Consider the following 25,754-nt stretch of genomic DNA (forward strand, 5'->3'; position numbering starts at 1 on the left):
GTGTTTCAGTGTCTTGTTTACTTGTGTTTTCTTCTGCTTTCTTATGTAAGTTAACAAAATGAGTCACAGCCTCTCTGAACTCACTACGTGACATTATTCCAATGCGGTGGTCTTTGTCCAGTTCAGTCTTTACTGGAGGAGGGAGGGCATCAAGGATCGCTTTCCTCATCAAATGTCTCATCATCAGATTGGTCTCTGGGTCTGACTCCATCTTCATTCGCCAGTTTGCTTCTGTTCTTTCAACAAATGCAGCAGGGCTTTCATCTGTTTTCAATGTATCTACTGCCATGCTTGTGAGAGAGAATACGGTAGGGTAAGTTTCCCTTAATGCGTGCCACACCTTGTTTCTGTATTCATTGAACGGCACGTCATCTACCATTGGGTTCCCCATCACTCCTTTCATGTCGGCTTTGTCAAAGATCGTCCTGGCAGTCTCTCTTGTCAGAATTTGACTCAGAAGCACTTTCAGGTCCCCCAGACATAATGTCTTTCCCTCAGTCTCATTTTCGAACTGTGTCACCCAGACGGCTGCAGAATCTTGGAGGAGAGGAAGTCTAGAGATTAACCCCGCCACGTCTGTATGACCCCAGGGCTGGTAATGCTGCACGGGACCTTTAGTGATTAAAGGCAACATCTTGCTTCCTCTTTTTACTGGAGCTCCCTCTTCTTCTTTCTCCTTCTCTTTCTCTTTTTGCATTAGAAATTGTTCTAGGTGCTTTACCCGACTCTTCACTTTTTTAAGTTCCTTAGTCTCTTTTTCAGACTCTTTCATAACCTCTTTCTTTGTGAGGATTGTTATTGGGCATTGGCCTTTAGGCTCTGTGTCCTCCTCATCATCTGCATCTGAGTCAGAGTATTCTCTCAACTGCTTCCAATGCCTTGTTATTTTTCTCTTAATTTTCTGCCCCAAGTGACTGCTTGCTGCCTTCTTTATTGCAGCTGTGATTATGAACGGAAGCACTGGCACTTCTTTGACCACTACCTCTTCACCACCACTGCTCTCTTCATCATCCGTGTCACTTCTCTCTCTCACCTCCTCAGGTGCTGTCTCTAAATCCTCCAAGTTCCCCTCCATGTGGCTTGCTGTTATGTTAATACGCACTGATTTACCAGTGCTCTTATAATTTGTGGTCTCTTTTGCCTCATTGGTTCTGTCATCCTCAGCTATTTTCCTTTCTAATTCCTGCAGAAGTCTTATGTTCCGACTATCCTCAGTTATTTCTTTTTTCATTCTCTGCAGAACCCTTAATTTCCGATCTGCTTTTTTAAATCCCTGTTCAGTTTGTACATGAGCATTTTGTGTCTGCTTGATCAATGCCATTTTCTTTTCTATATCATCCAGTAAATAGCTGGCTTTCTCCAGCTTTCTACCATCCAGGATCCAGAGCCGTTGGTTCTTGCACAGCTGCAGCCACTCCTGCTCTCTCTTTTTCCAAAACTCCTCATTTGCCTGCATCCCCCTTTTAGTCACTGCTATTTTGGGGCTTAGCTCTTTAGTGAGTGTGTCACTTAGTTGCTGCGCTTCTTTAGCCAATGTCATCCTTAGCTCTCTTATCTCAGCTAGCTCTCTCTCTCCCACTCCTGCCCCTCTGTTCTCATGGGCCTGTTGCATTTCACCTTCCTCCTCCTCATGTGATAGGAATATATTTTGCCTTGCCTGTCTCCTACTCTGCTCTTGCAAATGCTTCTCCTCCATTCTCTTCTGTTCTGGTTCTGTAAAGTAAGGATAATCAAATGGAGACAGCTCATATGTGCGCTCGGGTAGTATTGCGTCATCAACGGCTCTCTCAGGCTCTTTTCTCAAATGCAACGGAAAACCCTGAGCATCCTCTCCCACATTGTGTGTTATGTGTTTGTCAGCAGTGACTGGAGATGAGTGCCTGATGCACTCATTATCTTGTAATGAGCTGTTGACATGTTCTAATCTGGTTATTCGTTGTATTACTTCTTCTATCATATACTTCACTTTGTTGTCTTCACTTACTTCTGCTGTACCAGCGAATTGTACTAGTGGGCATTGTGCTACCTCATGCAGCTGTGGGTATAGCTTCTTCTGTGCTCTCACAGGCGAAGTGTACGCGGGGGGGCTACTCTGCACTCCCTCTGGAACTTCTGATGTGCATACTCCCTTTTCCATTCCCACCCCAGGCTGTTGTGATGGTATTGCTGTTTCTTTCTCTTCTACCTTGTCCTTGAATATTCCCATAAATGTTTTTAATGATTCTAACTCTTCCTGTCTCTTCTTTTTTCGTGCTTTACTCTTGTCTTTCCGTTTATGATCCTGTATTTTTCCTTCTGTTTGTATTAATAATTTAGAATCATATGAGCCTTGTTGAGGCCACGGATTTGTGTCACCCTTGGTTCTGTCATGCCATTTTAAGCAGTGGCTTTTAATCGTGTCTGCCTGCATTGGGTATTTACCACACACCTCTTCTAAAGGGGGCTGTTTTCCTGTTCCCAACGCCGCTGCTGCCATGTTCAGAAACACACTTTACTCTAGAAACTCAAAATCACTATGTAGTGTAGGCTATTATGTTTTTCAAAATTAATACAAAAATGTACTTTTAACAGTTACTTGCTGCAGTGTTCACACACTGATACACTTCTCGTGGGACTGCTCGTATGATTATTTGTGGGTTAAGAATCTTAACTCCCCTCTCACCTATGCCCTCACAGCGTAATCAATCGTGCTCTTGTACTGGGACTGATCTCACTCGCACACAAGTCGTTCGTAAGCGTCTAACTGTTGCTGTACTCTCCTTTGGTTACTCTGTGTCCACGTAAGCAAACTTGTGTCAATCGGACATGTAATGTATGATATATGATGTGGAAATACCATATATATCCTCTATAATTCCCACTGTACTGGCTCACTAAGATATTCAATAGTCAAAAGTTATTTTAATACTGTATTCCAGTCAACAAATGGCCATTCCTTAACTATCTCATCAAAACTCGGAGAATCTGCTCCGACACATCCACGCGGTAGACACACCCACACTCTCAATGGCGCCTACAATGTTGAATGCAATATGTACTTCATTTGCTAATGCATCTTGACGTTACAACATCGTCCGCAACAAATAAATGGTTTATCAGTTTAACTCACTTTAATCACTCCACACATGAAACTGTGGTCAAAACATATGATTTCTTAATACATCTGATGTTTCCAGCAAAGCATTGCAATAGGCTATCTTTCATAAAATCGCCCGCAACACATGTATTTTTTATCTTAGTTGATTTAACCGCTTTCACAAACAACTCCTCGCAAGGATCTAAAGCATACGGAAGGTCAAGCCCTATGTTTCAATGTTAAAACCACCAATATTCACAGCATTGCATCAAAAACTCTTTACCGATGTATACTGTTCTTTCTATTCACGCAACGCATACGGGCAGTCAAACGCTGTTTCAATTGCAAAACCACCAATATTCACAGCATTGCATTAAAAACTCTTTACCGATATATAGGCCTACTGTTCTTTCTATTCACGCAACATCATTTGTAGCATTGGCATATGCGTATTTTGCCACTTCTAAAGTTTCGAGAATAGATTCACCCATAAATTCGAAAAACTTGCAAAAAACGACAGCCTAATTGTTCAACAATGCCCCGTCCATTGCCCGTGTTTGATTTGTATGTATCAGTTTAAATGCATGTGTCTATAATTTCTGTTTCACAGTTTTCTCAGTTTTTCTCTTTATTTCAACATCACACACACAATACTTTGACTAAGGGTACTTATTTTGACTAGAATTTCTGAATAATGCACCTGTTGCGCATCCTTCAAGAACTTCTTATAGTTCGCACGGATTTTCTTACCGGAGTTTTACTGATGCCTCATCCCGCGACTCATGTACCCTTTATTAGGCTTGCTGGAATAATTATCGGGGAGTCTTTATTAGTTGCCCTCCAGCGCCTTATGCTTTCTCAGACTCTTATTTAACTTTGTCACACTCATTCATGCCTTTTCTTTATTCTCCACTTAACTCTGACGTTCCGTGGTTTCTCGTTGCTTCCACCATTCAAACACACAGATGCCGTGACAATACACTAATGCGCTGATTTTGGATGATTTTGGGTGTGACTGCCTGTCGCACCCGTATAATAATTGTCAGTATCGAATTTCCTTCTCAGATTACTTGCTTGTTTTATTTTAATAAGTTTATCATTGAGATCACGGCAGAAAATCCACCTGAAGTTCGTCTTTTGCGTGAAACAAGGCACACTATTACCACATTTATTTACTATTTATTTATCCGACAATTTTACTAAACGGCCATGGCTTATCACCATCCACAACTGGTTGTCTTGGAAATGACTCACGGATCGCTCCTCCTTCAACAAGATATGCAAACGATTTTATTAACGTTTTATTTTAAAAACACACTTATAGGCCTAGTTGTCTTAGCTAGAAGGAACAGACACGTCTCCTGTACAACTCAGTTCGATGTCTTAAGGGTTAGGGTTACACAATAATAGTGGTTGTCTCGTAGGTAGCCCCTGGCTCCTCGCACACAACAGTCAGACTTTTCTGACACAATAGTAGTGGTTGTCTCCTAGGTAGCCCCTGGCTCCTCGCACACAACAGTCAGACTTTTCTGACACAATAGTAGTGGTTGTCTCGTAGGTAGCCCCTGGCTCCTCGCACACAACAGTCAGACTTTTCTGACACAATAATAGTGGTTGTCTCGTAGGTAGCCCCTGGCTCCTCGCACACAACAGTCAGACTTTTCTGACAATAATAGTAGTTGACTTATATAAAATAATTTAGGTCTGCTCACTTCAGTTCATCCCCCCGGCCTTTCTGACTATAAATCCTTTTTAGGTTCTTTTTTGGTAGGCCTAGGCACCCTTCTTCCCTTCTGGGTTTCAGTCTTAACCAGCAGAATGACTAGTTAAACAGAACAACGCTGTTTCTTACCTTTAAATTGTGCACTTCTAGTCGCCCTGCCGGCTGACCGGGACCCAGAAAAGAGGGAGCTTTCGTCCTTGTTCCAATCCCACTTCTGACACCAATTATGTTGTAGCGAAAATACAACTGTTTCAAATAACTTAGAGATAATATTAAATCAGAGTCAGAAGTCCGGAGTCCGATAAACTGAAGTTTTATTCAATCCTGCAGACAGATCATTCCAAATATGAGAGTGGGCGTCCCCGTTAAGCTCTGAATCTAAAACCCAATGCATTGTCTTTTATACTCATAATTCGTCAGTTTATGCATCATGGTCATCACCGTATCTAAAAATGACCCAATCAGAATATTCCCTTATACTTTCACACTTTTTATACTCATTATTAGCCACTCAGAATATTCTCGCTCACCTGTTGCGAGGGAACTTTTGCTTTGGGGAGAAAAGATCCTCCTGCCAATTTTCTTGGTTATCACATGATGAAAGGCCATGTTGGCCTTGAGAGGCCTCATCATTTGTGTGCATTTGTATGGTTGTGTGCGTATGCGTGTATGTGTGTGATTGTGTATCCATGTGTGTAGGTGTGTGTGAATCTGTGTGTGTGTGTATGTGTATGTGTAATTGAGTGTTTGTTTGAATGTGTGTATGTGTATATGTGTGTGTGCGTGTAAGTGTGTATGTGTGTATATGTGTATATAGAAGTGTACATATGCCTGTGTGTGTATGTGTAAGTGTATCTCTGTATGTGTGTGTATGTATAAGTGTGTGTGAGTGTGGGTGTAAATGGGTGACCCCCTCCTGACTGCTTTGTAACTTTCCACTGCCCTGCACCTGCACTCTGGTTTTCATGCTTGACCTTACATGATACCCATCCCTGCGCACGAGCCTAATGACAATTGTAGCTGCAATTCTGCTCTATGACCACCACGGCACTGTTTGACAATGATGTTTGACAATGATAATTTTCAACAAGCGCTCTTTGGTGACGTGGTTTATTACGTTACTGTTCATCATCTGTCGATCATCGTATAAAGCCCGCCCTGGCACTTTGATTGACTGTACTGTTTTCTACCAGGAAAAGTGTCTCCCCAACGGCCGAAGAGCCAGACCGAACTTCCCGTCCAAATTCGAGTTCGGGCTGGTATCCAGGCTAGTATGACTCAGCACTTCATATAGCAATCTGTTAGCTAGCACAGAATAGCAATAACCGCTAATGCTAACGTTAGCACAGGATAGCTTCAGCTTTAGCTCACCTTTTCCAACTTCTTTTCAAACCTTGAAGCTGATTTCCACTTTCACTCTTCGAGCTGTCTTATTCTTGCTTCAGATCTGGGTTTTCTGTTTGTCCTCTTCAGTGAAGCAAGTTTTTCTGACTTTATGTAAGTGACACTCTGTCTTAGTTCCATATGCCACTAATGGAGCAGGCTTCTAGCAACCAGTGTGAACGCAACAAAAAATCCAAACTTCCAAAAAATCTAACTTTTAAAGGTTTACTGACAAAAACGGAACATACAAACAAAACATGAATTCCTTAGTTCTTAATAAAAGGTTAATCTATACATTGTAAACTATACGTTGTGTTGTCGGTCAGAAAAACTGTGTTGGTCCTTAACCTGACCATCTCAAATTGAGCAAGCACAAGTTGGTCACATGACCACCGTTCTCTCCGGATTCTTAAACATTCCACTACTTTTAACTAGTTCTGTCAAACGATTAAAATATTTAATCACGATTAATCGCATTTTTGTCATGGTTAACTCAAAATGAATCGCGATTAATCATAAATGTATTAATCGCATGTTTTATTTTATTGAAAAACAACATTGCCAAACAGGACGGTACAAAATAATATTATAAAATGCACATTTCAGATAAGCAAAGACTTTTATTTATTTACAACGCATTAATCGCGCAATAAAAAAATTAACGCCGTTAAAATGGGCTTGCGTTAACGCCGTTAATAACGCGTTAAACTGACAGCACTACTTTTAACCATTAAATGTACTTTACACCTATGAATTAACTAATATTTCTCTATGCATGAAATTATGAAATTACAGATTTAAATAAACAATATTCTGAATCATATTTTTTTCACAACCAAACTTTTCTTCCAAATTGGCTCTTACAAACACGATACAATTCCAACAGATTCCACTCTTAAAATATCGACTGTCCTGTAGTGTTTGTAAGCAACAAGTCTTGCAATTACACATAGAGAGAAAGAGCTCTCTCTCTCTCTCTCTCTATCTCTCGTTGTAAAATGTCCACACAGGAAGCAGAGGTTCACACATATAATTACAATGAACCTCTGGGTGTGGACCTTTCACTTCCCCTGTTGCTCCCCCTGTTACTTTCAGGGCTTTCCTCTTCTCTCTTACGATTAACATTGACCTTGGGGAAAATTGACACCTTGGGAAAATTGGACAGTTGTGTACAGGATGAGTAAGCTCATCTCGCCAAAGGCCACCAACTGCATCTGTTCTCAAAATACAAATGAATTGATGTGCACTCTTTTAGATATCATTGTATGCACATCATAAATTCCTAAACACATAAAATATTCCAAGTCAAATATGAACATCAAAAATAATTTCCAAAATCTAAACAAGGATACATCAGACAATTGGATACTCAAAAGTTGTTTAATGGTCAAACGCTTAGACAAGTCTTGTCACAGATGGTCCATGTTTTGTCATTATACTGTTTCATTTCCAAGACCAATTGCCTTAGGAGTCATATAAGTCACTGCCTGTGCCATAACACCAGCACCTGTACCTCAAAGAATGGTCTCATCTCCTGTAAGATTTCACTGTAACCTATTACTGTGTACAGTGCATGGGTTCCATGGGCTTCAATAGGTAAGTTGTCCGACCCTGATTCTTATGATAAATCTTATGATGACCCTGATAAATTTAATTATTTGTTATCAAAAAACCTTCAAAGAAATCAAAACCTATACGAAACTTCTGGTTTCGTTTCTTGCTTTCCGACACTTCCCATTCCTCCATCCTGGTTGCCCATTGAATCTCTTCTGTCCAATCAGCGAACACAACCAGACACACATTTAACCACAACGAAACATCAAAAAGAATCGAGAGGTCTTGCAGCGTCAAAACGAGATAGTAAATTGGTTGATAACCGCCAGGTCATTTGAAAATAATCTCTTTAGCACTCCAGTCAAATTAAACCACCATTATATTCTTCAGCCATGATAGTGGACGGGTGTGGACAAAGGTGCAAATGCATTCTCATCCTTTTCTCTGCACTTTTTGCGGTAAGTTACCATACATAGCCTATTGCTCGAAAATGTTTGCTATCGATTAACTATGAGTCATGATTGATTGGAATAGCTCAGCGTTTCTCAAAGTTTGGGGCGCGCAGGGTCGCAGATACGTGACAGGTGGGTGCGAATGGACGCGGTGAGCGGGAGATTTTCCTTTTGCAATGCCTTCCTTTATAGACAATAACGATCATCCCCATCGGACTAAACAACCACACTAAAACAAAGAAATATTTTTATGTTAGCCTTTTAAGTATTGTATTAATGAGCCTGTTGTTAAACTTTCCTGCGAGTCGTCGGAGATTAGGCTACAGGGGAGACCTTTTACTGCTCCAGAGCCGAAGTGTCTAAACTCCGGGGATATCTCTCTTTCCCTTCTGTCTGCGGTTGATGAGCAAATTAATGGCAAATTGATTTTGGCCGAGGATGTATTCTCCACACTGGTTGACCAGAGTTCAACGTTACAGCAACATTACTTTGCTCTGGTCGCTACATCTGATCTATCCGTGTGCATCACGTTCTCTCTCACTCGCTCACTCACTATCTCTCTCTCCCTCGTTCTACCACACCCACCATGTAGTTGCTCCATTATAAATTATACATTAGGCTAGGAGCTGCACCATTATACAACACTTTATTAACATTAGACGGGGGACCGAGATAAAAAATGTGAACTGGTTGGCAATTCAGTACCAGTGGCGAAAAAGACAGCTGATCCTCCCAAAAAAATCTACCAAAAAAAAAATGAAAATTTCAATAAATTTGACAATTGTACATTACCTTAGTCATTTAGCAGACGCTTTTCTCCAAAGCCACGTGCAAGGGAGATATTTAAATTGGCCTACCATTGATAACACAATTGCATAGTAAGCCCTTTGTCTTTATTTTTGGAACTCACTTTTAAACGATCGTTTTTTTTTTATTATAAGAAGTTATGCGGCTCAATACTCAACTGACTTGTTAACCTAACTTTTACAAGGCTTACAGCTAAACGTACAACCGGTGTGCTAATTGAACTTTTACACCCTGTCAAATAAGATATTAATAGTATCAAGCGAGCGTATGTAGCCCTCCCACCAATGATGTGGCTCATTTCATTTTGTCTAGGGACAATATAACTACGGTTTTGGGATGCTAATTTAAATGACTCGGACAGAGTTTTGAATTCGCAGTTTAGACAAAAACAATTGCATATTTATTAACACAACATATTCACAAGCAAACAGTTAAACACCTCAGACATAGCACACAATACCAAAATGTTCTACTGACCAGTATAATTTAAAGTTGGTGCACTTTTGTTGGAGCTCGTAACCGTCAATTAGAGGTGAAACAAACGTAATCCACTCACGACTATCCGAATAGTTCAGTGGAAATCCGTTGTCTTCTCCCGCGATTTCCCTCCTCTTCTTGAGCGAAAGCAGTCAGTAGTTTAGCTCAGGAATAGCACATATTCTGCTCGTGAAACACTCCAATACCTTCTGTCCCGTCGTTTGAAGCAAACCTTTTAGCTCCAGCATTGGTCTCCCATTATCAATCCAGCATTGGTCTCCCATTATCCATCTTGTTTGGACTGAAAGTCCAGTTTTGAGAACTGCTTCAGGTTAGCAATGCAATCTTCCATTTTCGCTGTCAAGCTCAAGTAGACAGTGAAGAAGCAGTCCAACGTCAGATTATATACCCAACAAGTGCCCGCTCGCTCGCCTCCCTTCTTGAAGCAGTGGTAGTGCGTGCCTCCCTTGCAATATTTTTCAATGCGTTTTCAGCTCAACTCAAAAGGTTCTACGCTTGCGCACGCATGCGTAAAACCCAGTTTGGAGTGATTGCGCAATCCTAGGGGAGGCACTGCCTACCCTGCTCATAGACTCCAATGCATCTGCCTCCCTTGACGGCACGTCCATTGTTCATTGGCTGATCACTGTCACTGGGAACTGGAAATGCTCAAATTCAGCGATTTTGATAATAAAAATGATCGGAATCATGCAGAAATGACACTCGTAACACAGATAACTAGAGAAATATGACTATTTATTTTATAATACATAAATATATATGATTATTATAATTTTTTTTTTTAATATATTTTTTATATATTTTTTTTTTACTTTTCAAAATGACAGGCTCTGCCTCCCCTGCCTACTATGACTGCACGTCCCTGTAGAGCAGCCCAAATCTTAGTGTAACCCACGATAGACTTTTGATTTTTTTTTAAAGGTCAAGTTTGTATTTTTATTGTGACAACTATGCACGTAACATCCCCTCCCTTTTTCACAATTATTATCCATCCTTGAGTTTATGCATTTAACCTGTCACTTTATTTTTCTATCATGTGTTTGTATTTTCTGTCCTCTCTAGATTGTGGGATTTGCAATGGTTGTTTTGGGCCTTTTGCTTAGACTCAGCTCAGAGACACAAGGGCTCTTCGACATCGATTTGGAAACACAAGAGTTTGTCATTTGTAGGTTTGCTACTAGTAAATATATTTCTATTATGTCAAACGCTATTAACTGTAAGTCTCAAGAAATAATGTGTGTATGGTAGGACACATTTATCAGTTTAAGGTTGTTTTTGTTGTGCTTTTTTCTGAAGGTTTGATTCCTAATCGCTACCTCTCTCTACCTTCCCCTCATTGTAACACACAGTTGTGGTAGTGTTGCTTGTGCTGGGAACACTGATGCTGATCGTGGCCGTTTGTGGGTTCCATGGAGCTTGCAGTGAGAACATCAATTCCATAACAATTGTAAGTAAAAAAAATAGGGACTGGCAATAGTGGCGTAATGTAGTTTTTTCATGTCTGTAACAGCCGCTACCACACCCCCTCCCTCTGCGCACATATTCAGCCTATGACACTTGAAACTGTCATGGTAGGTCACTAACCTACCTGTAGCTATTTTAAGCAGTGTCATTATTTTGCTGAAAATATATTTTTGGCAATGTAACTTGGCTATTCAGTCTATTTAGATTGACATAAATATGTCTTTTGGCCCAGCTTTTGGCCCCACGCCACTGACTGGAAACTAGCAGATTTCGTAATAGAGTTTTCTTTCAGATGCAAACGTTGGTTAAACCTGGAACATCTCTGTGATTTGTAAAAGGTACACAGTGCTCTTGTATGTACCTCAGAATTTTGCAGTTCAGATGAACTTAGCATACCTCACTGGTTTTCATAGCAGCTGAATCGTAATCTTCTGTAAGAAGCACTATCTATAGGTTAATGGCTGTAGAGTGATCTACAAGATGTGATGCAACTCTGCTCAATCCTGGTCACATTAGCATTTGTAATCTCAGCTCCATGGAAGATGGCTATAGAGTGGTCCATCACCTTTTGCTGTTCTTTGGCTGTGTGGGGTCTTCAGTTCTTCTGTCTGCATTTCTAACTGCTCTCAGCAGGGGACGAGCAGGCCCTTGCTGTCGTTAATTATCCCATCCAGTGGCGGTTTTAGGCACCGGCGATCCGCGCGATAAGACTGTGCTTTGCAACAAAACTGTTACACGTTCAGTTTTAGGTTCATCATTTAGATTGACGTTGGACCATGTAATTAGCCAACGGAATGTTCATATCTTCTGTAGGCAGTTTCAAAGACGGAACATTTGCCATTTGCTACAACTCTATTTCGTGACAAAGTATAGTTTACCAGTAATAAGTTGAAGTGTGGCATGCATAGAATTCTAGGCATTTACCAAGCAGCTAATTGTTCCTCCCTGAAAGATAGGATAATATAGTGTCTAAAGACAGATATTTAGCATGTAGGCAGTAAGGGCATGTTTATTTCCATTGATTGCCTTAAGTGTGTTATTTAAAGTTCTCTAAAATGATTTGTGCCATTGTGCAAAGGTTATCTTTCAATTATTTAGTTAGGGGGTCTAGCCCGGGGCGTATTTCCATGTAGAACCGCCACTGATCCCATCCCACCTGTGTTCAAAGGCCTTGACAGGGGTGTCAGTCTGAGGGAACAAGAACTCTTTCATGGTCATACATTTAAAAAAAAAAAATGCACAGTCTAATCTCCTTCCTGTTATCCAACGGAATAAAGCCTCAGGCTTTTAATACTTGGATTTGAATCCTTTTGCATTTATTTAAATACACATGTAAATACATTAAAAGATCTGTGAAGAGACGATTGTCTTAAAAATGTGTTTGAGTGAGTTACTCATTGTTTGTTATTGTATAACTTGTTTTTATTGAATTATTTTCTTGTAGTTCGCTGTTCTTTTAGGCATCATGGCAGGGGTGATGATCGGAGTTGGAGTGCTGGTCCTTACGCAAAGCAAGGAGGTGAGATGGGGAAGAGGTGTTCAGGAGGTGGCCAAATAAGAGAAAACCCCTCCCATGACCTGCTTTAATCAAATTGATGTCACTCCTTATAATTTCAAAGCCATTTCCCCCCAGTTTCATGATGTCCTTTATTTTCCAACACCTTCTTTCCCTGTTAAACTTATGATTAGATAGTTCTTTAGATGAAAATAAATGATTATTGATAATTATAATTGTAATAACTATAAAAAACTAAAAGAACAATAACATATGATACTAACAACTATCGATGACAAAGCAGTGGCCTAAGCTGGGGACTGGGGTCCTTCAACAGGATATAACTATAGGTGAAGCTGTGCAATGATGTTGCATAACTCGTGAAACTCGTTTGGACAAATTTGAAGCGATAATGAAATAATCCCCTGCTAAGGTTCCTCATTTAGTCAGTGATACAAGCAGGGTTGGCAATGTTACTTTTGATTATAGTTACCGTGTTAAAAATCCTTTTCAGACGAGAGGCGGTGAGAGCTCAAAATTTGGATGTAATCACCAACATTTAGATTTTCTCAGTAACTGTTACTGATTAGAATCACAAATTAATTTGTAATTTGATTTCGTAACTCTGTAAATGAACCAAGTTTGTGCACCTTCTTGCAAGAAGTGATGGTTCATAGTTCAATCTGATCTGAAACAGAAGTTCAGTCTGGGGCAGAATGCCTCTATATTCCTTTAGTCCTTAAAACTTTGACAGCAAAAAAATAATTTGTAGTGGTCCTACTCCAGATTTCAGTGTGTACTGTACTTCCTCATGTATACAAACCACACAACTTCACTATGTCATACTTATTTTGGTTGTAAAGCTATGAAGACAATGTTTGAAGACTTCTTTGCTAGCTGTTAATGGTAATGATTCGATTGACATCGATTGGATTTTCAATCTGACAGCAGCTTTAGTAACCAGATGAGACTGCACCAGACCATAAGCAGTACCAGACCATAGACAGTACTCGACCATAGACAGTACCAGACCATAGACAGTACCCAAAGCTATGCCCATTATTCAGCTCCCATACCATGATATGCTCTACCAAGCCGAGTACATATTCCAAGAGACGTTATCAACCGACATAACAACGTGAAAGAGAAATGTTTTATGTGTTATAAGGTTCTGTACCACATAACTTGACACATGCCGATGTATTCTGGCGATGCTTTTGATATGTTTTAAAGCTGTTCTTACATATTTGTGGGATTTCTTACCTTAAGTTCATAGTTTATAGCCAGTGTGGTAAGTTGGGAGAACAGGTGTGTTTATTGGCCTTTCAGGTGATCGCATACCATCACAATTTGAAGATACTTTATAAACTAGACCTACCAAAATGGTACAAACTTGCATAATGCTGCTTTAACGGTTCCATTGTCTCCAGGTGTCGGAGCGGCTGGCCAAGCTGTATGCCTCCATTTACGCGCAGTTTGTCAACAAACAAGACCCCAGCCTTAAAGCCACCCTCAAAATCATTCATGAAGCGGTAAAGAACCGAAACATGCAAAAAAAAACTCTTTCTCAACTGAACCCTGCTATCAATTATTCATCACTTTGAATATAGGCAAACAATCAAATGTCAAACACATCTTATATGCCTTTCAGTGTTCAGTCATGTGTCATTTTGTTCTTGTTTGTAATCCACATCTCCTGTGTTTAGTTCGATTGTTGTGGGGTTGCAGGGGTAGTGGAGCTGTTAGTACGAGACACATGTCCTGAAAAGGGCTTTTTTGAGACCTTCAAACTATCCGTAAGTACAATTGTCATCACAGAAAAATCACTATGACATTGCAATGTAGTGCATCTCAAAGAGGATGTGTATCAGATACAGTTAGCTAGGGGGCGAGTTTGATGTCATCACTCATGGTAACCTTCTCACTCTGTCTCCATCTCTTCTCCTTCGATCCTCTAAAATGTCCCCTCCAACTTTCAATCCTCCAAACCTGACTCCTTCTGTACCCTTGAAACACTTCCCTACTCCTCAAAAAACTGTCAAATGCAGAGCTGTCCCAGTGCGATCCGGAACCTCCTCCGAAACAACGCTCCTCTTATCATGAGCTTCTTCCTGGCCACAGCAGCTCTGATGGTAAGAAATGGGGTTCTCCAAGTCACATGGGCTTTTGGGTTGAGCTAGAATTAAAGGGATACTTTCATTGGCAACCTACGGAGGCATACTGTGTCTGAAAAAGCAGGTCAGCAAGTTGAAATTATATTACTAAAGAACTTGGTGCAGTGTAAGTGTATGATGGTTTAAACATATACATTATTTATCATGATCATCTCAGTACTACTACATTTCTATCTCACGTTCAAGATGAGAAGAGGTATACATTGCTGTGGTGTTGCAATAAGCCATACTCACGATCTTGTTTAATAAAACAAAAAACTTCCAATATGTATTTCTCACCATCCCTGTTGTACAATATTTCTGCTTACACAAATTCATGTCTTTCCCTCAATACTATATCTTCCTATTTTCCACTCTTTCTTCACATCTGTTTTTTCTGGCAGATTGTTGGGTTGATTTGCAGCGCTGTTCTCAAAAAAGCCATCAAAAATGCCTCCTCTGCTCCTCCCTATCCGCTCCACTCCAGCCATACCATCTCCCACATTCTCACAAACCCTGCTTTCTATCCTGCACCCACTGTCACAAACCCTGCTTTCTATCCTGTACCCACGGTCACAAACCCTGCTTTCTATCCTGCACCCACTGTCACAAACCCTGCTTTCTATCCTGCACCCACTGTCACAAACCCTGCTTTCTATCCTGTACCCACGGTCACAAACCCTGCTTTCTATCCTGCACCCACTGTCACTGTGCCAATGGAAAGGGACGCTGAATGCTCAAATGACACTCCTCTACAGAAGTAGAGTAGAACTTTCCACTCAGTTTCTTCTTTTATTCCCCGTCCTCCAATGCACTTTCCTTTGCTTGAACTGTTCTCCATAATCAGAGAATCTTCGGGGTGCTGTACCTAGAGTTGATCTTTCCCCTCTTCAGCTCTCACGCGCATCTTCCTAGCCCTTTCTTCCTTCTCACCATCAGATCACAGCCCTGGTCTGCTCCAGCATCCTGTCCAAAGCCATCAGGCAGGATCGCCAGGCGTTTCCTGTTACTAACAGCGCCCCTTTGAGGTTCTCCCCAAAAGCTCTTGGAGTCTGGAGGTTATGTCTTATCCCTGGCCTTATCATTTCATCATTTGTACATAATGGAAGAATAGCTTCATCACATCTTACTTGGGTAAATAATAAGATTAGAGTGTCCATATCCTTGTCTTTTAAATGTTTTGCTTCATTAGAAAAGGGGACATTTTTAGGTTTTTTATTTAACCATACAAGGCTGCTAATTTTGGGCTGACTTAAAACCATGTTGAAGTACTTCAATATATTATTTAGTCTTAAATATGACGTTTTCCAAGATGCCTTAAATGACGTATATCTTGTTATTCTTGTGTTTTTATACAAAAGGTCAGTTTTCTTAAATACTACATGCAGGCTCTGTGCTTAAATACGGTATCAAGTGGGATCTAAATTATTTTCACATTGCCTTATATGTGCTATCTGTTATGGGCTAAATCTACCAAAGTACTTCTTTAAGTGCATTCTCTTGATCTTCTGTTTTTGTTAAGATTTGTACCATTGTGTTAAACTGAGCACTGTTTAAAAAAAAAACTTTCTTTATGGTTTTTGCTGGTGGTGGGATGCAGGGATGAAATCTTTTCAGGGTTCGATCACTAACCGCCGCCGCCACGCCCTCTCCCCCAGCGCACATATTCTGCCTATATTACTTTAAACTGTGAAATTGTCAGGGTCTATCACTAACCGCCACGCCATCTCCCCCTGCACACATATTCCGCAATTTTTTTAATCTAGGCCTACATGAAGTTCTGCAGCCGTAATGCTTTTAAAATATATATATTCCTTCGGGGCAACTTCAGTCGAGGAGGGCAAACTGGCAATTGGCCCAGCAACCTTAGCACCCCTCTTGTGCACGTCCCTGATTGTAAGGCATTTAGAAGTGGCTAAAATTGTATTCAGTATTATGTCCGTGGCTAATATCTTAAAGATGTACTCATGTAGGGCAAGTTTTGTGACTAATAATGACTGCAGTCCAACAAAAAGGTTGATGTAAATGTTTATGTAAAAGCTTTATGCTTTTATCTTTGATTGACCTGAACCACTTATCCGTGTGTTCATTTAGTTTATCTGCTGAATCTATCTTTGTGCATTTCAAAGGTTCATAGGCCTTCTAGTTAGGGACCATGCACCATGTTTAAGATAATTAATTATTTATTAAACTCAGGATGTTGACCTGTGATGATATTTGATAACATTTGTCTGCTGCTGGGTAAGTAAATCTTCACACCTGTACAGTACTTTACACTACTTTCTGTATCTCATAGAAGGATGCTCAGTGACTAGCTGGACAATTTTGGGTGTATCCAGCGAAAGCAGGATCATTAAGACATCTGGGTAACTACCCAGTCTAAAACTCATATGCTCTGAAACTAAAAGGGAAAGTCTTGTGATGGCTTTCATTTCATCTTCATGAGTGAAATGAGGCAATAATGCCCAATGATTTCTGACAAATGCATTCTGAGTTTCTGCCTCAAGATGGCCCTCTTTGCATGTTAGAACCTTTTCATTTGTAAACTGCGGTGCTGAGTCTGTCAAAGTGACACACAGAGTGCAAGCCTAGTAATCTTTTAAACTACTTCAATGTGGTTAAGGCGTTTCTACACACTTTCACAATTTGTGAATTGATCTAAGCATGTGGTTTTGTTGTGTGCAAATAGCTTATTATTATTGCTTTGAACACTGTCAGCAGGGTGCAAAGATGCCTATCATGTCTTCAAGGGACATTCCACTTAGGAGCTTGGTTCCACAGACTCAGCGGTAACAGTTCCTAATGAAGTCAATAGTGTTTGTGCATGACATTGACTGCTCCCTCTCTTTCTATATTGTAATCAGTCCCTTTGTGTTATTTATACATGGGACCATAAGACATGATGCTCAAGTCTCTGTAGCAAAATGTGATTGGTCTGGAAGAACCAGTATTGAAATCCACTCATGATCAGATGCAATTAGTAAGTCATTCCAAACTTTGACTAAGGCTGTTTCAGTGTTGTGATCCGCTATAAAGCCAGATTAGAGGTCTTCTTGGATACAGTATGTAGTTCTTGGATAAAGTATGTAGAAAAAAAAAAGTTGCTTTGTGAGGTTGTACACCTGTTGTCCCTGACTGACATTAGGACACCATACAAATAAATAAAGCTGTAAAAAATAGACATAAAACATGCAGTTTTGGGAAGTAGCATCCTTCAAGAAAAGCAAGAGGTAATAAAACTGACCTTAAGCTACTGTGGGTGAACCTCTTTGTTTTTAAACTTTTCACATTTGTGAGCATGTTTCAGGAAATAAGAAACAATTCAACAAAGTAAAATTCCAACAGATTCCACCCTCAAAATATTGACTGTCCTGCATCTGTTCTCAAAATACAAGTAAATTGATGTGCACTCTTTTATAATTGTATGCACTCAATTCCAAAATCCAAACAAGTATAAATCAGTCAATCGGATACTCAAAAGGTGCTTTTGGTCTAAGCGTTTGACCATGTCTTGTCACAGATTGTCCATGTTTTGTCGTTAGACTGTTTAATTTCCAAGACCAAGGAGCCTTAGGAGTAAGTTAGTCTATTAAACTACACTGCCTGAAAGAATGGTCTCATCTCCTACAATGCATACTGGATTCCAAATATGGGCTACAATAGATAAGTTGTCCGACCCTGATTCTTGAAAATGTACTGATTTCTGTCAATTATTTGTGATTTCCTTGACAGTAAGTAACTCAATTCACATAAAAATACTTCTGGTTTCGTTTCTTGCTTCCAGACACTTTCCATTTTCCATTTTAGTCACGCCCATTGAATATCTTCTGTCCAATCAGCGGACACAAACAGACACACATTTAACCACAACGAAACATATCAACATGCTTATCGAGAGGTCTTGCAGCGTCAAGGGGAAGAGGTAGCCTACATCTTGACGAGATAGTAAATCGGTTGATAACTGCAGGTTATTTGAAAATAATATAACACTCCAGTCAAATTAAACCACCATTATATTTTTTAGCCATGGGAGTGGACGGGTGTGGACAAATGTGCAAATGCATTCTCATCCTTTTCTCTGCACTTTTTGCGGTAAGTAACCATACATATTGCTTAAAAACAATGTCGCTATCGATTAACTATGAGTCATGATTGACTGGATTAGCAGCCTAACATTACACTGAAGCGCATTGCGTATGTTGGGGGGACCAACGAGTTGGTCCCAGCAAAAAATAAACCTCGTTAACCTTCCGCCAATCCATTAGTTTCGTTTCTGGTAGCGTCCACACTTCGACTCCATGGACGCCCCTAGTGGCTTTATTAAAAGGTCCCACACGATACTTCACTTAATTCCTTTACATTCAATAATGTGGCAAATACGTGAGATTAATAATTAAACTAGACGTAACGCAAAGCGTTACAAAATATGACCGCCGAACTGTTCAGTAGGTTTTGGCACAGAATGAGTCATGGTTGTCAGTGTTTTTATGTGTTGTGTGTGAATTGGTTTGTGTTTCATTTTTATGTATTAAAGGAATTATTTGTGATATATTTTGATGATTTGGTTATGTAATGTACACAAGAGTTATAAGAGCCTTTGTGTTTTGTGGCAAGCACTGGTAAGTTGCCAACAGAGCCATTTTGCTCCATCCATGGACAAAAACTCTACAGAAGATGGATGGTTACAGGCTTGATGTCCCTGGCAAATTTGGTAATTTTTCGAGCACTTTGACATATATGCGATTGAGTTATAAGAGACTTTGTGTTTTGTGGCAAGCACTGGCAAGTTGGCAAAGTTTGAGAGTCTGCCACGCCCACACCTTCCGACTAATGAGAAAATCTTATATAACTTTTAGTCGCCCATGGCTGAAGAGTAACCTGACCACATTTCAAGGCGTGACCATTAAATCTGTCGGAGGAGTTAGATCAGATACGAGGTGTGAAAACGCTGTCAAAACGCATCTTCCACTCAAAATGGCCGACTTCCTGTGGACCTGCCACCATGGCGTCAAGAGACTTTTTGGTGAGTCCGAAGCATGATGAAGACGTGTACCGAATTCCGTCAAGCTACGCCAAAATAACCCCAATGCGCAGGGTTTTTTGCAATGTTCTAGGGGGCGCTACAGAGCCATTTTGCCCCATCCATGGACAAAAACTCTACCGAAGATGGACGGTTACAGGCTTGATGTCCCTGGCAAATTTGGTAATTTTTCGAGCACTTATACGAGACATATAATCGATTAAAACACCTCACTTTTGCTTTTTAATTTTTAACTAGGTAGCACTATACATGTAATGACTGGTTATGGTATGGGTTGACATGGCCCCTTAACACAAACATACAAGAACAATTTGGCCCTCCAAGGCCCTACGGTTCTCGGGATATTCAAAGAAAACTGTGTCGCGCCACCTACAGGCCAGTTGGTTTATAACCATATAAATCAATTTATTGCATCCCACCCGTGAACGGAATTCCACGAAACTTAACGTGCAACCAGAAGGTGTCATAATGATCCCACACCTCCGATTTTGTGCAGTTCTGACCTTGTCAACTTACAATTAACATTTTTTACAACACTCCATTTTTGCTTTTTCATTTGTAACTAGGTGGCGCTATACATGAAATAAGTGGTAGTGGAATGGTTGACGTGTCCTCTTAAGACCAACATACAAAAAAAATGTGGTCCTCCTAAGCCCTACGGTTTTCGACTTATTCACAGAAAACTGAATCGCCCCACCCTCTTTAAAAGGGGTCCAGTCCGACGGGGGTGCAACGGATCAAAACAAAAATCAATGGTTCCACGCTAATCTAGTGGAGCTACATGCCCACCAAATTTCGTGCACCCCGGTGTTTCAGTGTCCAGGGAATCGTTGACAGAAAATAGGCAAACATGTCATAATGTCATCGAAAGTCTTAGTTGTCCAGCAGGGATTGTAGGTGAGGCTGCGCACTGAAATTGCCATTCAGAGCAGCCCAAATGGTAACCCACGATAGACTTTTGATTGAAAAAAAAACAACTAAAATAACGGTCAAGTGTGTATTTTTATTGTGACAACTATTTACGTAACATCCCCTCCCTTTTTCACAATTATCCATCCTTGACATCAGATTTAAAGGGGCCAGATATTTGCTGTTCTTTTTCATGTGTTTTTGTGAGTTTATGCATTTAACCTGTCAGTCTATTCTTCTTTCATGTTTGTATTTTCTGTCCTCTCTAGATTGTGGGATTTGCAATGGTTGGTTTGGGCCTGGGGCTTAGACTCAGCTCAGGGACACGAGGGCTCTTCAATATCGATTTGGAAACACAAGAGTTTGTCATTTGTAGGTTTGCTACTAGTTCATCCAAATAAATTATGTCAAACGCTATTAACTGTAAGTGAAGTCTAAAGAAATAATGTGTTTATGGCAGGACACATTTATCAGTTTAAGGTTTTTTTTGTGCGTTTTTTCTGAAGGTTTGATCCCTAATCGCTACCTCTCTCTACCTTCCCCTCAATGTAACACACAGTTGTGGTAGTGTTGCTTGTGCTGGGAACACTGATGCTGATCGTGGCCATTTGTGGGTTCCATGGAGCTTGCAGTGAGAACATCAGTTCCTTAACAAGTGTAAGTAAACAAATAGGGACTGGCAACAGTGGCGTAATGTAGTAACCACGGGCCCAGGTGTAGGCTTTTGTGACGGGCCAATTCAGTGGCTTAAGGTAGTGGTTCCCAAGCAATTTTCAGTCCTGTACCCCTTCAGACATTCAATCTCCAGCCACGTTTTTTTTTTTATGTCTGTAACAGCCGCTCCCACGCCCCCTCCCCCCGCACACATATTCAGCCTATAACACTTGAAACTGTGACATTTTCAGGTAGGTCACCAAACGCAGCCGCCACGCCCCCTCCCCGTGCACTTATTCAGCCTAGAACACTTTAAACTGTCATGGTAGGTCACTAACCTACCTGTAGCTATATTTAGCTGTGTAATTATTTCACTGAATATGGGTATACATCAGTATTTTTGACAATGCAACTTGGCTATTCAGACTATTTAGATTGACATAAATATGTCTTTGGACCCCGGCTACGGGCCCCCAAGACCCACGGGCCCAGGTGCAACCGCACCTGCTGCACCACCTATAGTTACGCCCGACTGGCAACTAGCAGATTTCGTAATGAAGTTTTCTTTCAGATGCAAACGTTGGTTAAACCTGGAACATCTCTGTGATTTGTAAAAGGTACACAGTGCTTTTGTATGTGCCTCAGAATGTTGCAGTTCAGATAAATTTAGCATATCTGACTGGCTTTCATAGCAGCTGAATCGTAATCTTCAGCACTATCTATCTTAAAATAAAAGCACAGTCTAATCTACTTCCTGTTATCCAAAGGAATACATTCTTTGGCTTTAAATACTTTGATTTTAATACTTTTGCATTTATTTATATACACATGAAATACATTAAAAGATCTGTAAAGAGACGAATTGCTTGAGTGAGTTACTCATTGTTTGTTATTGTATAACTATAACTTTTTTCTTGGTAGTTCTCCATTCTGTTGGGCATCATGGCAGTGGTGGAGATCGGAGTTGGAGTGCTGGTCTTTATACGAAGCCAGGAGGTGAGACGGGGAAGAGGGGTTCAGGAGGGGAACAAGCGTTTAAAATGGTGGCTAGTTAAGAGATAACCCCTACAGTGACCTGCTTTCACTGTGCAATGATGTCGCATAACTCGTCAAAAGCATCTTTGGAACAATTTGAAGCAATAATGAAATTATCCCCTCTGAAGGTCCCACATTTAGTCAGTGAGATAAGCAGGGTTGGAAAGGTTACTTTTGATAATAGTTACCGTGTTAAAAAAGTAATGTAACGATTTATTTTACTGCATCAAAGTAATTCAACTTTGATTACTTTCAAATACTTTTCAGACGAGAGGCGGTGAGAGCACAAAATTTGGGTGTAATCACCAACATTTTGATTTTCTCAGTAACTGTTACTGAATCGATTTATTTTGTAATTTGATTACGTAACTCTGTAAATGAACCAAGTATATGTACCTTCTTGCAAGAAGTGACGGTTCATAGTTCAATCTAATCTGAAACAGAAGTTCAGTCTGGGGCCGAATGCCTCTATACATTTCACTCAGTCACTGCTTGAAATAATGTGAACCTTGACATTCAGTCTGTAGGCGACTAAATATCACTTCTTGTACTTCTGAAGGTGAGAAATTCCTTTAGTCCTTAAACTTACTACAGCAAAGATAATTGTTCAAGCCCATGTAGTGGTCCTATTGCAGATTTCAGTATGTACTTCCTCATTTGTACAAACCACACAACTTCACTATGTCATACTTATTTTTGGTTGTAAAGCTAAGAAGACAATGTTTTAAGACTATTTTGCTAGCTGTCAATGAAAAAGAGTTGCACTGCTAAACATGGATTCGTTTTCTTCCTCCCTGACAGTAGCTTTAGTAACCAGATGAGACTGTCCCAGACCATAGACAGTACCAGACCATAGACAGCACCGAAAGCTATACCAATAAATCAGCTCCGATACCAGCTCTACCAAGCTTTATGAGGGAGGACATATTCCAAGAGAAGTTATTAACTGACATAACAATGTGAATGAAATGTAAACTGGGATCCACAAAATAATTTTGATCTGTTATTAGATTCTCTAACTTGCATAATGCTGATTTAACTTTTCCATTGTCTCAAGGTGTCGCAGCGGTTGGCCAACCTGTATGCCTCCCTTTACGCACAGTTTGTCAACAAACGCGACCCCAGCCTTGGAGCCACCCTCAAAATCATTCATGAAGCGGTAAAGAATCAAAACTCTGAAACTTTCTCAACTGAACCCTGCTATCAATTATTCATCACTTTGAATATAGGCAATCAATTGAATGACAAATACATCTAATCTGGCTTTCAGTGTTCAGTAATGTGTCATTTAGTTTGTTTGTAATTCACATCTTCTCTCCTGTGTTTAGTTTGATTGTTGTGGGGTCGGAGGGGGAGTCTTGGAGCTGTTTGTACGAGACACATGTCCTAACAAAGGCTTTTTGGAGACCATAACTCGATCCGTGAGTACAGCTGTCATCACAAAAAATCACTATGGCATTGTAATGTAGTGCATCTCAAAGTTAGCTAGGTGGCGTGTTTGATGTCATCACTAATGGTTCCCTTTTCACTCTGTCTACACCTCTTCTCCTTCGATCCTCTAAAATGCCCCCCCCCCCCCCAACTTTCAATCCTCCAAACCTGACTCATTCTGTACCCCTTGAAACACTTCCCTACTCCTCAAAAAAAAAAACTTTCAAATGCAGAACTGTCCCAGTGTGATCCTGAACATCTTCCAAGACAAAGCTCCTCTTATCATGGGCTTCTTCCTGGCCACAGCAGCCATGATGGTAAGAAATGGGGTTCTCCAAGTCACATGGGCTTTCGTGTTGAGCTAGAATTAAAGGTATACTTCCATTGGCAACCTAGGCATACTGTGTCTGAAAAAGCAGGTCAGCAAGTTGAAATTATATTACTTAAGAACTTGGTGCAGTGTAAGTGTATGATGGTTTAAACATATACATTATTTATCATGATCATCTCAGTACTTCTATCTCCTATTTCTATCTCACATTCACGATGAGAAGAGGTAAACATTACTGTGGTGTTGCAATAAGCCATACTTACGATCTTGTTTAATAAAACAAAAAACTTCCTCTAGGTATTTCTCGACATCCCTGTTGTATAATATTTCCTCTTACACAAACTCATGTCTTTCCCTCCATGCCGTATCTTCATATTTTCCACTCTTCTACACATCTGTTTATTCTGACAGATCGTTGGGTTGGTTTGCAGTGCTGTTCTCAAAAAAGCCATCAAAGATGCCTCCTCTGCTCCTCCCTATCTGCTCCTCTCCAGCCACACCATCTCCCACATTCTTCCAGACCCTGCTCTCTATCCTGCACCCACTGTCACTGTGCCAATGGCAGAGGAAGCTAATGCTCAAATGAGAGTGTCAACAGGCGTTTCCTGTTACTAACAGCGTCCCCTTGATGTTCTGAGAGGGCAGGACTCCCCAAAAGCTGTTGGAGCCTGGAGGTTATGTCTTATCGCTTGCTTTATCATTTCATCATTTGTACGTAATGGAAGAATAGCTTTATCACATCTAACTAGGGTAAAGAATAAGATTAGAGTGTCCGTATCCTTGTCTTTTAAATTTTTTGCTTCATTAGAAAAGGGAAAATTTTTAGGTTTTTTATATAACCATACAAGGCTGCCAATATTTCAATGTATTATGTAGTCTTACATAGAGTATGTCGTATTTTTAAGATGTCTTATATGACACATATCTTGTTATGCTTGTGTTTTTATACAAAAGGTCAGTTTTCTTAAATGCTACATGCAGGCTCTGTGCTCAAATACTGTATCAAGTGGGATCTCATTCATTTTCATATTGCCTTCTATCACTATATGTGCTATCTGTTATGGGCTGAATCTAACATAGAACTTCTTTAAGTGCATTCCCTTGATCTGCTGTTAAGATTTGTACCATTGTGTTAAACTGAGCACTGTTTTGAAAAAAAAAATCTTTGTGGTTTTTGCTGGTGGGTATATTGATAATATTTATAAGCAGCATCATGGCATTTTTGTCTGGAACTCTCAAGACAATAAAATATGGTGTCTTGTGCATCTCATGTAGGAAGGGATTGAGGTAGGCCTTTAAGTCACAGTGGTGATATTATGTGGTTTCAGTGGTGTAGGCATGCATAGAGGGAACTTCCTTCCTCATTACTGTGTAGAAATCTTTGACATTAAACGGCTTTTTTGTGATTTTTTTTGTTGTCAAAAATGCCAACTTGTATTGACCATGATTGATTTATAAAAGCAATAAATGGGTAAAACATCCAAGAGGGTGAATATTAATGCAGAGCACTGTATCTCATAGAAGGATGCTCAGTGACTAGCTGGACAATTTTGGGTGTATCCAGCAAAAGCAGGATCATTAAGACATCTGGGTAACTGCCCAGTCTAAAACTCATATCTGCTCTGAAACTAAAAGGGAAAGTCTTGTGATGGCTTTCATTTCATCTTCATGAGTGAAATGAGGCAATAATGCCCAATGATTTCTGACAAATACATTCTGAGTTTCTGCCTCAAGATGGCCCTCTTTGC

General features: G+C 40.2%; 2 protein-coding genes across 2 annotated transcripts; both read left to right on the forward strand.

Annotated features, from left to right (window-relative positions):
* Positions 1-8,128: 8,128 nt before the first annotated feature.
* LOC308379090 (CD9 antigen-like) lies at positions 8,129-16,146 on the forward strand (the record flags this gene model as incomplete). Its single annotated transcript, XM_080856146.1, has 9 exons — positions 8,129-8,194; positions 10,556-10,658; positions 10,843-10,940; positions 12,402-12,476; positions 13,883-13,984; positions 14,159-14,248; positions 14,501-14,584; positions 15,545-15,663; positions 16,128-16,146. The coding sequence occupies 9 exons, from the start codon at positions 8,129-8,131 to the stop codon at positions 16,144-16,146; spliced, it is 756 nt and encodes a 251-aa protein (XP_080712272.1).
* Positions 16,147-18,539: 2,393 nt separating this feature from the next.
* On the forward strand, positions 18,540-25,351 carry LOC308379450 (CD9 antigen-like). Its single transcript, XM_080856595.1, has 8 exons — positions 18,540-18,697; positions 20,825-20,927; positions 21,115-21,212; positions 22,131-22,205; positions 23,302-23,403; positions 23,573-23,665; positions 23,909-23,992; positions 24,418-25,351. Exons 1-8 carry the CDS (start codon positions 18,632-18,634, stop codon positions 24,619-24,621), a joined length of 825 nt encoding a protein of 274 aa, XP_080712721.1. The 5' UTR covers positions 18,540-18,631; the 3' UTR covers positions 24,622-25,351.
* The last annotated feature ends 403 nt before the right edge of the window (positions 25,352-25,754 follow it).

Source organism: Sprattus sprattus, assembly GCF_963457725.1.
Source record: "Sprattus sprattus genome assembly, chromosome: 18".
NCBI classification, from domain to species: Eukaryota; Metazoa; Chordata; class Actinopteri; order Clupeiformes; family Clupeidae; genus Sprattus; species Sprattus sprattus.

Coding starts and splice junctions, on each gene's coding strand:
- LOC308379450 (XM_080856595.1), top strand. CDS start 18,632: ATGGGAGTGGACGGGTGTGGACAAATGTGCAAATGCATTCTCATCCTT. Junction 23,404..23,572: donor TCAAAATCATTCATGAAGCG/GTAAAGAATCAA, acceptor TCCTGTGTTTAG/TTTGATTGTTGTGGGGTCGG. Junction 23,993..24,417: donor TGGCCACAGCAGCCATGATG/GTAAGAAATGGG, acceptor TTATTCTGACAG/ATCGTTGGGTTGGTTTGCAG.